This window comes from Acomys minous (assembly GCF_964271855.1).
Source record: "Acomys minous genome assembly, chromosome: 9".
In the NCBI taxonomy this organism is placed as follows: Eukaryota; Metazoa; Chordata; class Mammalia; order Rodentia; family Muridae; genus Acomys; species Acomys minous.
In genome coordinates, this window is record NC_140490.1 from 61,396,049 (window position 1) to 61,409,448 (window position 13,400).

Consider the following 13,400-nt stretch of genomic DNA (forward strand, 5'->3'; position numbering starts at 1 on the left):
TTTTTTTTTCTGGAAATCTATTATACTGATACGTGTTCACTCTTGATTCTTTTTTTTAATTTTTGTCTTTTCATGTCTATATCTTTGTGTACTATTTTCTAGGAGATCTCTTCAACATTTGTCTTCAAAAATCTTTTCAATTTTGAGTTCATTGTTTTCTTATTAAAGTTCTAAAATTTATTGTGTTTCAAGTTGTCCTTTTCTGAAATATAGTAGTTTGTACTATATCTTTGCTATCTTTACTGTATCTCTGAGGATATGGATGACAGTATACCTGAAAGTGTCATTTTGTTTTATTCTCTTTTATGTGTTCTACTTCCTCCAAGGACTTTTTGTTTCTTTGTTTTGTTGTTGTTTCTTGTCTTGGTTTGTTGCTTAGCCTTTCTCAAAATATGTGGCTTTTCTCACTTATCTGGTCTGGTAATCTTTGGTTTTCTATTATATTTTAAAATAGGGCCTAAGAAGTGAATTGGGGGGTTTTGAAGACATAGTTAGAACTTACCTATAGCTGTCTGTGTCACTATGAGGTGACCTGACAAGGCCATTAAGGTATAAAGTCTCTAATGCCCAAGGGACACCTCCCAGTCTACTCTCAGGAAGGAAGTAGATCTGACTGCCACCTGCTGGAATATGGACAAGGATCTCAGCCCTCAACATTCACTAAATTTCCTCAGTTTTCAGTGATTAGACCCTATCCTTCCCTGGACCTGTGGCCTTCTGCACCAGGCTGGGTGAGGCAGTTACCTATTGAAGAAGAAGAAAGGGAGGTGCGGGCTAGCTGCATTCCCTGGGCATGCTGGGGATTCTGCAAATGGAAACAGGGTTTATTCTCAGGTGGCCCAGTGTGGCTTCTGCTGAATCTTCAACACTCCTTTGGCTTCTAGCTTCCAAACGTGGATTCTTCTAGCCATTTCCCTGTTCTTTCAGACCTCATGAATTTACTGATTTTGAAAGGAACCTGAGGTCGAACTGAAGTGTGCATGCCACCATCCCTCTTCAGATGCTGGCCAGTCTTCCAGGATCCTTCTGTGTCATTTCCTGAACTAGGCACTGACTCCTCCTCCTTCCTGTCTGAGGATTAAATATTGAGTTGTGGGACTTTTCAGTTACTAGGAGAAGTGTCACCTCTCAAGCCATCAGGTGTAGTAGTCCTAAAATTGATGTTTTTGGTTGGCTTTGCTCTTGTTACCTCAGCAGGGCTCCTGGTTGAGTAGATTTTCTTTTCTTATTGTGCTGGGGATAGAACCCAGGACATTGAACATAAATTGCAAGTGCTGTTCCCTTGAGCCACTAGAAATTCCTGGTCTCATAAGTTAATAGTTTGTTGATGTCTATTATTTAGCATTTATTATATATAATTCTATAATAATGGGTTTCATTGTGGCATTTTTATACCCAGGTATGGTTTATTTTTGTTATATTCAGCTGCATTTTCTTTTTTCTCTGACACTCCCATTGACCCCCTTCCCCTTCTGATCTAGTCTCTCCTATTTTGATGTCTGATGTGTGTGTGTGTGTGTGTGAGAGAGAGAGAGAGAGAGAGAGAGAGAGAGAGAGAGAGAGAGAGAGAGAGAGAGAAAGATCAAATGGTTTTCATTAGAGCTGCATATAGGAACATGGACGAGGGTTTGTTTATAGGAGAATGGGTACCTTGCCAGTAACTTTACCACTGAAGACTATATTTCTTGAATAAATTTTAATAGGACCTTGTCTTCTTTGTTTGAATGATTCTGTGCTTTCTGTTTTTTTCTAAGGCTTGTTAGAAACTGACAATTTAGTTTTAAAATTGAATTATACCAGATCCCTGCCTAAGGAGCTGCCAATCTAAATTAGTGGGTAGTAATTCCGGTTAATTACCTGAATCCTTTAGTCCTTGTCAAGACATGGTCATTTCATTGACACTGAAGCTCTGCTTTGAGTTACAGCCTTCCTTGTTGGGACAAGTTATCTATTACCATTCATGTGTTAACACAAGTGTTTCTTGTATTGTAACTGAATGATTTTGGCCCTCAGCTGAAACTTTTGCTTACTGCCCTCCTGCCTGCAGATCTAGTACAGGTGAGAAGGTGGTTTCTTTGAACTCATTTTGTCCTGACCCATTTCAAGGTTCCATTTGATTCCTTAGTGTGGATTAATCACTTATGGAGTGCAAGACTGTTTTGACTATAGTCAACAGCAAGATGGGAGTACAGAAGACAGTGTTCAGAAAGCCACAAGAAAGGCTTATTTGGTGCCCAGACCCAAAAGTACCAAAGTAACATTAACCCAAGTCTGCCCTCAGGCTTGCATTTAATAAGCCCCTGAGGTGGGGAGTAGCCTCCTTCAACCTTTCCCCTTTTGGCTAGTGCTACAAATCTCAGATATTTGCTGTGGTAACAAACCAACCAGGAAAGACAGACGGTTCTAAATTCTTGTCAATAGCAATCAGCTATAAATAAGAATGAAATGCTGGCCAGCAAGATGGATCATCCAGAAAGGGTGCTTGCCTTCCCACCTATTGGCCTGAGTTTTATCTCCAGAATCCACATGGTGGAAGCAGAGAACAAACTCTCAAAAGTTGTCTCCTGATTTCACAGGAGTGCATGTCACGCCCTGCCCCCCCCCCCAACACACACACACACACACACACATAAATAAATAAATGTGAAAAGAATAAAATGTTTTCTTTCATGACCATAAAAGATGCCCATGGCCAGAGCCATTGAATCACAGGAGCAGCTCTGATCTTGACTGTTTTTTCTGCTCTTGAGAAAATGGTGAGTTTAACAGACTCAAAGGGTGATTTGGAAGAAAAGATGGAGATGTGAAAGAAATAGAGCCAGGGGAAGATGAACTAAAAGAAGGAAGAGTAGGAAGGAAGACTGTTTAGCATAGTGTGTGTGAACTATAATAATTAGAGTATTTACACTCTGACTCTTCACAAACAACCTTGCAGTCTTTCGGGCTGAAGGTTTCTAGCTGGCCTCATTTCCTTCTGTGCCCAAATAGAAATCTGTCTGGGGGCTATACCAAGGCTTTATGAGCGTGTGTGTGTGTACGTGCGTGCATGCGCACATATGTATGTGTGTGGTTAATATGTTGTACACATGTGTGTTTTGTGTGTGTGGTATGAGGTAAGGGAGCATTGTGTATGTGTGTTGTGTGCACTGTGTGTGAAATCTATGTGTATAAATTAAGCCAGTTTGCCTGTCATAGACCAAATGCTTAGCTACAAATGTTGTGAAGGTTGTTTCTGTTAGCCCTTTGGCTCAACTGGAGATGCTTTCATGGAGGTACCTGTTAGAACTGTGTCTCTTCCTACAGTATGAAATGAAGGCAAAAATATAGTTAAAAGATGCCTAGAAAATAAAGCATGTTCTTTTGGGTATTGAAAGTCTAATCAGTGAGAAGATTCTACTAAAGCAATCGATTTTATAGTTAGATTCTGAGTTCCCCCAAATTATGACAACTGCTTATCCTCTTTTGCAGTAGATATTAATGTCAGAGTGTAGGGGGTATTCCATGAGAGATAGTGAGGGTTGTCAGTACTTTGGGCCATTTCATTGCAAGATATATTCTTGCCCAAAACACCTTCTCACTGTCTGGATGTGAATTTTCCAAACAAATTGCTTTGAAAATTTCTGTTTTATAATACTTGTCAGACTATCTACCCATCATTAAAAAGTTAAGGCTAATTAGTAGAATACCAAATGTTTCTGTTTTAGTTGATCAAGATAAAATTCATGGGAAATGACTGCTTCAGAATTTAATGTTCATTTTCAGAGGCATCTGTGACATAGCAACCATTGAATGTTCTGTTTCCCCCTTTGGTCCTTTTTGTGACTGATGTGGGGAGCACACAGAACTGTCCTGTGTTCAGTCCCGGCTGATAAAGCAAACTCATTCTAGGGATAAGCACTGAAGCCAAATGTTAGTTTCTTTTCCTTCCTTGCCAAAAATATTTTTTGTAAAAAAACTCAAACTGCATACTGTATTCTTTTATTGGGATATTAGATTATAGAAATCCCAAGGTCAACAGTAAATCAAGAACTTTCTCTGTGTTCTCTTTTCAGAGATGAGGGGGTCACTATATTGCCCTTGAATTTAAGGTCTCCTGATTCAGGACCCAGCCTCCCAAGTAGCTAGAATTACAGATGTGCAGAACCAGGCTCAACTCTAGCTTTTCTATTCATTCAAGAATATAAAGTAGATAAATAGAGTTTCCCATGAGAAGCTTCCCTTGAAGCCTCGCAGCCTCATATGTGTCCTTCCCAGTGTACCCTGGAGGGTCATAGTGGATCCTGCTGTTGTCAACTGCAGATGTTTAGTGAGTTGAGCTCAGTCTAAGAACAGCCCAGCCAAGTCAGGGGAGGACAGGAAATGAACAACTAGTTGTATGCTGTGGAGAGGCCTCATCATCTGTGATGAGGTCATGAGGCCTCCTTCACAAGTCCACAATGCAGGGATGAACACCAGAGCCAGCAAGATATAGAACTGATCACCAAATAGGGTGCACTGGATTCATACTAATTATGCCTAAAATGTTAAAGAAAAGACAAATAAAGTAGGAGATAAATGACAATAGTTAATTCATAATTATTGAATACAAAGAATAAATAACTTTTAAAATTACAAAAAAATATTTGAGATTCCTGACAGTTACCCAATTCCTTTCCCCCCCCCCACTAATCTATTTATGTCTAAAGTCTCAGTTTTGAATTTATCTTGATATTCTTTAAAAGGAAGCAGAGGGGGTAGTGGTGAAACTTCCTTTCAAACAAATACAGAAAGTTTTGAAAGCCACAATTGCTCTAATAACAAGCTTGAGGGCGGACCTGCCCCTGCTGCTAATGTGCTTATGCCCTCCTGCAGGGAAAAGACAGACAAGCCTTCCTGAGCATCACAGTGTGGCCACATGCTACCAGGCAATTAAGAGTTGATTGTTTGTCTTCTTTGCAGGTGGGAAGGAAAGAATGAAAACGAAGTGGGCAGATGTAAAGAGACCGGCAAGGTTCACGTGACTGTGGATCTGAAATACTACCGACCAACTGAAGTGGTAAGGACTCCTTCACCACCCAGCGCGTAGCCACACTTGGCCAGCTGGCTGGGAAAATGCCTTCCTGGAATGCTTGCTGCCAACCTTCAAAGCTCTCTAATACGCCTCTCTGGCATACTCCACCGGGCACTTCCCAAAGGAGAACACAGAGAATTAAGTTTGAGATACCATTCTCACCACAAAAATCCATTGTTTTATAAAGGAAAACAAGAGTAAAACACACCCAGGAAAATACCTATTCCAGAAATGGAGATCACAGCTTGGACAGGTCTCATCACATTGGTCTGGTCTGTGGAAGTATCCCTGATACCCACAAGATGTCTACTTTACCAAGCTCTAGACCTGCAGAGTTTCTAGGGACAGAGGCCATTTTACCAACACACTCTCACGCAGATATCCACCAACATGCTTATGCACAAAGTCACGTGCACACAAGTCATATGTGTGTACTGTAAGGCTGAGAGCTGAGCTCACTGCCTTTTTTGTGGATCCTTTTCTAGCCAATACGCTGCTCCCACTAACACGTCTCTCTTGTCTCTGTAATTACCTTTGCACACTCTAGGACAGTGGTCCTCAACCTTCCTATTGCTGCGACGCTTTAGTATAGTTCTTCATGTTTTGGTGGCCACCCCACACACCAGAAGCTTACTTTCATTGTTACTTCATAACTGTAATTTTGCTACTGTTATGAATTATAATGTAAATATCTGTGTTTTCCAATGGTCTTAGGCGACCCCTTATGAAAGGGTCATTTGACCCCAAAAGGGGTCGTGACCCAAAGGTTGAGAAACACTACTCTAGGACCTGTCATAATCATTTGTTTTCATATTTTTCTTTCTTTACTAGACTCTAAATTCTTTGAGGATAGGGACTTTGGGGAGAGGGGGAGGGAAAGGACAAAGGTGGAACAAGATAGTTATTTAATAGTGACTGACAGGTAAGTGGACAGATACACTTCCAAATATATAAAGTTCCATATTAAGAAATAATTTAGGGGTCAGAGAAATGGCCCAGTGGATAAAGGTACTTGCTGCCAAGGCTAATAACTGAATTTGATCCCCAGAATTCACATGGTGGAAGGAGAGAACCAGCTCCTGAAAGATGTCCTCTACACTCCACAGGCATGCATTAGACAATGTGCATATACAGACACACAATAAATTTTTTAAAAAGAGAAATAGGCTGTTAGTGTCTATAGCGTATCCTGTTAGCACACAACATCTTCCTTTTCTAAGTTTATATAAAATGTGTAGCTTGCTATTACTGCTTTGACATGATCCATATTCATTATCATGACAAAAGTAAAGGTGTTTATAATAAATGTCTAAAAATAATGGAAAGCAGTGTCTTCAGAGAGAAAAGGTCAGGGTGTTGTACAGTGAGTGGCTACGGAACAGCACCTTTAGTATCTGTTTTCTCTGGGTTGTGAACCAAATTCTAGTGTGTCATACAACCTTCAGAGACTGGGAAAAGCCAGTGACAGTTGAAAGTGAAATGGGTGGTCATTTGCCATCTTTTGAAATGTGTTGTTTTATCCCCCACCCCAAAGCTATGCTCAGTGTGTGCCTCTTACATAGAAAAAGAAATCTATACAGAGGAAGAGAGCAGTGGCTTGGGAGAGGTAGGGTGGTGCAGTTCTGCATTGTCCCCTGACAGGGCGTGGCCAGGCTTTGACACAGAGAGTGATTGTTCTCAGCTAATGGTGAGTGGGTGTGCCCAGGAGAGGATGTGCCTGTCCCTGAGGGAGGAAGATACTAGCTATGCTGCCACTGACACAGCAAGGGCCTCCTCTAGAGCCTCAGCCCTCTGCCACTTGTTCTTCTGCCCAGGAAGGGCTGCAAGAGCATCATTTCTCTGAAACATTTTACAAGTCATGTCTAGGGACAAATTTCTCTTCTCACAAATACAGGCACTCACTTCAGAGTGGAAACTTTACCATGCCAGCAAAGTCTTGTGTTCTTACAACAGCTTGAAAATGGCTCTTTCTCTGATACCAAAATAGTTTCAAAAGCAAGGAAGTCATTAAGAATGCCTGTCCATCCTTCTAATTTAGGCAAGGTGTGGGATTGATAAGGACCCAGAACAAAAGAATGTGTAGAACAGGAAGAGGACCCTCTGACTAACAAGACTGTTCTTGAATCACCGACCCCCTTTCCTGCCCCCACCGCGTGCCCCCATCCCATCCTTTGTTCATTCAAATGCTGTCATCATACCTGTTCTGCAGCTCTGTTGACACCAGCATTGTGTGAACATAGAGTGGTGTCTGATTTCATGTGCGTGCCTGCTGCCCCTTTTCCCTTGGCTGGCTCTCTCCGCAGATTCCCTGTACTACCAGATTATAGGTCCTGCACTGTATTCCGTCTTGTTAAGCCTCTGGGCTTCGTTCGCTTCATTCACCACACTTCACCCTAGTGTTCAGTTGGGCATGCTTTTCTTGCATAGTGAAACTAAACTTTTAACCCCATTCCTCTGAGCCAGTTCTCTGAAACTTGGATCAACCTGAAGTGACAGGCATTCTGTGGAGTTGCCTCCAGGGTGACAGTGTTCTTCCAGTTGAAAAGTGACTATATTATAAACAAGCTTTTTGTCAGCCATAGGAGTCATTTTCTTTGAGTCCTGAGAAGCTCTGGGTCTCTCATAGGCCAGCAGCTAGACCGAGCAGAGACGCAGGAAGTGAGCAGACTCTGGGAAGGAAAGGAAGAACATTGCTTCTTCTATCCAAACACAATCCTTTCCTCCTCAGACTCTTCCTCTATCCTGCATGCCCCAGAGGCTTCTTCTTAGGGTTTTTGGGATGCTTTTCACAAGTTAGCAAACTTGTGAATGTTTGTTTTCATCAGCTTTGGCCATCTGTCCCCCAAGGTCTTCATCTTGTCCGGGTACTCAAAGCCAAAGCATAGCCTAGGGGTGGGGGTACAGCACAGTGATAGATTCTTGTCTAGCATTCACAAGAACATACATTCAATTACTGTACCCCCAAAATAATTAACTAATATTTTAATGTATTCATTCATTTGATTTTTTAAAAGCATATACTCTTATATTCTTATAAGGAATTGGTCCCAGAATGACCAACAAAGAAATAACATAAAGAAAAATTTAAAAACAAAAAAGAAGTAATAAGGACACACATACATATCATACATCAGAACAGTGGTATCTTAAAGAAAGACAAACAGAAAACAGAGTCTTCCATTGTTTTTCTAAATTAGCTGTGGCCTGGTCTTAAGAAGGCCTGTTCCTTAGCAATGTGGGATATTAGCCTGAGACCACTGGTGAGGCCATATAGGACACAGATAGATCCATGTGTGCCAGTGATGACTCTCCTCACTGACTGCAATGCCATAACGCATTAAGCCTTGCTTCTGTGTTAGCATTAAGGGTATGAAAGGCTTTTCTTCTGGAACACAGACTTCAACTTGAGATTAGAGCTGAATGAAGCCACATCTTTCAGTATTCCACCTGTAAGTGCCTATGGCTCCTCTGGGTGCTGAGGAGTTTTGAGACCTCAGAAAGCATAAGCTGGGGAATTAAGCTGTCCACTTCCCATTGCCCCTGAGTTCCAGAGGATTTGGTGATGGCAATACTGAAACCTGACTTCTGTGATAGGACACTTGGGCAGGATGACAGACAGTCTACATGTGCCAAGGCCCATTTTCCATCCCTAGACCTATACATCAAAACAAAATAAAACATTGCTGTCTTCTGTATAATCTCCTTATATGTACTCAGTAATATACAGATTTATTACATAACATCCTCATTTCTGGTTTTTTAAATTTTTTTATGTATGGGTGTTTTGCCTAAATGTATGTGTACCACATGGTGCCAGTGGAGGTCAGAAGACAAGGAAGACAAGGAAGAATCCCTTGGGACAGGAATTATAGTCAGTTATGAGCTGCCGTATGAGTGCTAGGAGTCAAACCCAGGTCTTTTGGAAGAATAGCAAACACTCTTAACTACAAAACCATCTCGGCAACCCCAATGTATTGATTTATGGGAGAAAATAATATTGTATGTAAATGTGGGCTTTCAGCCAGACTGTCCGCATTTAGCACTTGTCAGTTACTAGATGTATATGTAACCTTAGGCAAGTTACTTACTTAATTTCTCAGTGCTCTGTTTCTTTACTGTTAAAAATAGGAATAATTAGAGAATTTCTTTCAAAGAATTATTTGAGGATGAAAACAGTTGGTTATAGTATCTGACAAACAACAAATATCTAATACCATTCCTGCATTCATTTCTTACTTATTCATTTCCTAAATATTTGCCCCACATGCCTAGACCCTGATAATGCAATAGTAAACAAGACTGACCCACCCCCAAAGAATGCAGTAGATGTACAGATGTCATCAGTCTCTGAACTCCAGACCTGAGAAAAGGAGACTGCTGCAATCAAAAAACTGTAAGAATGTAGCAAGGGTCATCGAGGCTCCAATTATATTAAGTGTGTATATTAAGTCATGCATTTATATATCAAGGCTTGTTCTCTCTTGGTTTTCATCCTTTCTTTTTTTTTTCTTAATGTTCAGGAGCTGGTCAATGGTATAGACGTATCAAAGAAATACAAATATTGATATTAACCTGATACAGACCCACAAAGATGTCTTCCTTTTCTTTGAAAATGTTTAAGCTGAAAAATTCCAAAAGGAGAGATTAATCTAGTATCCGTCCTCTTGTGCCACATTTTTAACCACATCAGTGCATGAAAAAGAAAAAAAGTATCTTGCTTTGTTTTCAGTGAAGCAAGCTAAAATCCATTTTTCTTTTTTCTTTTTTCTTTCATTTCTACACATAACTTTAGAAAATCAGGAAAAGGATCAAAAAACAAGTATTTTTCTTAAAAAAAAGAAAAGAAAAGAAAAGAAAAAAACCTTGGCTTGAACTCTATCTAACATTTATTAGCGTTTTTCTCTTACACTATCATTAGTCGTCCACATTCATTTTTCTTTTCATTGTGTTTTTATGTCCTTGGTTATTATTATTTTTGTTTTATTTGGACATCTTAAATTAATCTCTAATTACTATAGGTATTGGTGGGGGTAGGGGGTGGGGGGACAGACCATGGGTTAACACATAGAACTGAGAAGGCAGTTACTTCAAAGAAGCCCAGGAGGCCAGCTGAAAAGGTCCTCCAGTGACAGCATGTGGCCTGTTCCTAATCAAATTACCATATGCTTGTTGGGCTGTCCCCTCTGCCCCCCATAAACTTTTCCTAATATTTTTCTGTAAATGATGTTAAGCTAAATGGCCTATAATTGCTTGCTCTATCTCACAGCCTTGTTTAGAATAATGGTGTGTAACGCTTTCCAGGCCTCAGGAATCCGATCTGTCATCAGAGGACGTGTGTAAGTAGCAGTTCAAGCGTCCTCCACTCTGTCTCTAAGTACCTAGGGTAAAAAGCTCTGTGTTCACCCTGCTGGCCTTTTGTCCGGAATCTCCCCTTCCCTCCACCGCTGTTCTCACCACCTTCTCACACTTGGCTCTTAGGGCAGGAAATGAGATCCCTCTGTGCTATCCCTCGCTCCAGTCCTGGTGGTGGTCAGCCCATGACTCAGGTCCTGATCCTGTGACCTTAAAGTTCTCATGCCCCCCTCCACTCCTGCTTGCTTTTGTTCCTCGGTTTGACTGGTGAGAGCTGAGGTCAGAGGAGGCATAGAGTCCTGATTATGGGCTAGGGCGTCTCTTCCGGCACTGCACTGCTGGACCTGTAAAAGACTTTAGGCTGCTGGTTCTGGAAGGTCCTTTGCAGTTTTAACATCCTGCCACGTTCTACTTTCACAAATACACGACCATGGTGGTTGGAATACTGTCAGTAGTGCCCGATCATAATTCTTCCTCTTCTGAATTATTCTCTGGACTTCTCACTACTTGATTTTATAAATAGTTTATATCTCTAAATCACTGTTTATTTTTTTTAAGCCTCCCTCTTAGGCTCCTCATTCTAATCTTTTTATCCTTCCTTAATCACATTGCCCTTTCCTGCCCCTTTCCTTCCTTGGACTTAGAAAGAGCTTTAAATTTCAGTCTCTTCAGTTGATTCTCAGATATTCCACTGTGTGTTTTCTATACTTCATAAAATCGCATCGAAAACCCTTGGGGCATATACCTTTCCTGCCGAAGCCTGTGGCCACTCCCTGGCAGCTGGCCCCCTGGAGAGCAATTCATAGCTAATGAAATAGCGATTATAAGTGTATACTGAGCATAGTGTCTTCAGCCTTTCTCCTGCCTCTTGTATATTTTTTCTTTTTTTTTAAAGATTTATTTATTAATGCATATACAGTTCTCTACCTGCAGACCAGAAGAGGGAATCAGATTACATAGATGGTTGTGAGCCACCATGTGGCTGCTGGGAACTGAACTCAGGACCTCTGGAAGAGCAGGCAGTGTCCTTAACCTTTGAGCCATCTCTCCAGCCCCTTGTTTATTTTTCTTAAAATATCATTAAGGACTCAAAAATCTATCTATACAACTATATAAATTCTATTACTTAAATTTTTGTTTTGATTTATCCTTCTTGTCAGTACATTTTATGCTTTGCACCAAAAGAGAACTCCTCTGGAATCTGTCCCTTCTCAAAAAAAAAAAAAAATCCAGGTAATGATTCCCTTCATTTATAATCCTAATACTGACTACTTCACCTCTAAAAAATAATCTCCAAAATGTGCTTTTGCATCTACCTATTTACTGCAGGGAGAACAGTTAGCCTGAGCTCAGCTCATGCTTAGACTAGCTCTGACATTATGCAGCCTCTCCATTGCGGGGACAAACACCTGTAAGAAACAATTTACAGCAGGGGAGGTTTATTTTTGTCTCATGGCTTCAGTCCATAACTGGCTTACTCTGCTGTTTCTTGGCTTGTGGTGGATAAAGCAAAGCGCTATGGCAAAAGGGTGAACTAGAGCAGAGCTGCTCTCTATATAGTTGCCAAGCAGAGAGGAAAGGAAAGGAAGAGAGGGCAGAAAGGGTGGGGACAAGTTGTGTCACAAGTGATCTGCTTCCCCTAACTAGCCCCTACCTCCCAATAATGCCGTGAATCTATCGGTGAGCTTATCAATTGTTTAGATTGAAGACCTCCAGATCCAATAAGCTCTCGATGACTAAATCATCCAGTTTAGTACCAAGCCTTGCAACAAAAGCCGTTTGAAGGACCCTTCATATGCCAGCCATAGCTTGTTAATCACCAAGAGTGTTGCAGTTTCCTATGGGAGGTCCATCTGTGGCCAGGTGATTGTTTGTACCATCTTTCTCATTCCAGCAATTATTCTGAAATTCAAACACACAGACCATTTTCTAGTCTTTAAAATCAGCTATGTTCTTTCTGTTCTGCCAAGCCACATTTACCCTCCAAAATAGCTTAAAAACAACAACCAAAGCACCCTCCATTCATAGAGGACTTAGAAGAGGTATTGCTTGCAGTATTGAAATTGTCTACAGTGTTGAAATAATTCTTCTCTTATCCTGTCTGCCTTATGATTCCAATAAGGAAATCTTCTGCTGCTGCCGCTTCTCCTTCTCCTCCTCCTCCTCCTCCTCTTCTTTTCTTCTTCTTCTTTCTTCTCTTCCTCCTCCCTCTCCTCCTCCCCTCTTTCTTCTTCCTTTCTCCTCCTTTTGGTTTGTTGTTGTTGTTTTTTTAGAGGCAGGCTTTCTCTGTGTAGCCTTAGCTGTCCTGGAACTCACTCTGTAAACCAGGCTGGCCGTGAACTCAGAGAACTGCCTGCCTCTGCCTCCTTAGTGCTAGAATCAAAGGTGTATGCCACCAGTGTGTGTCACTGCTGCCACCTCCACTACTGCAACCACCACCACCCTAACCCACCCTGGCTAAAGTACTTATTCTTTACAAAGTGTAATTTCTTCATTGCATATTCCTTTGGAGACAGTTTTATTTAATATTCATTTGTTTATGTGTGTGGGTGTTTTGTTTACATGTGCATCTGCACACCAAAAGAAGGCATGATACCCCATGGGATTACAGTGATAGATGGGTAGGAGCCGGCATATGGAAGCTGGGAATTGAAGTCAGGACCTCTGGAAGAGGAGCCAGTGCTCTTAACTCCTGAGCCATCTCTCCGGGCCCAATTTGGAAACAGTTTTGCTCTCCAGTACCAACTATCCTAATTCTACTAAATGCAGCCTATGTATCTCCTCTGGGGTCGACCCTACTCATGTTCTGGATGCTTTCTCTTGTCTTAACTCCTTGAATCTTTGTCTTGTGTGTCTGGTGTCTTCATTTGCTGTTACATCTACAAGCAAAGTTGACGTGTCATCTGGCTTATTTGCCATAAAGGTCTAATATGAAACATCAACAAATGATTATTCCTTGGCATAGCTTTGATCTGCCTCCTAGACAAGAGTGTTCAAC

At 41.2% G+C, this 13,400-nt stretch overlaps 1 protein-coding gene across 1 annotated transcript in view; it reads left to right on the top strand.

The window, feature by feature from the left end:
- Positions 1–13,400, top strand: part of GMDS (GDP-mannose 4,6-dehydratase) — a 526,050-nt gene that overhangs the window by 426,722 nt on the left and 85,928 nt on the right. The window contains exon 9 of the mRNA XM_084796267.1: positions 4,939–5,035. Within this exon, the coding sequence (XP_084652393.1) occupies positions 4,939–5,035 (97 nt within the window). The remainder of the gene's footprint in view (positions 1–4,938; positions 5,036–13,400) is intronic.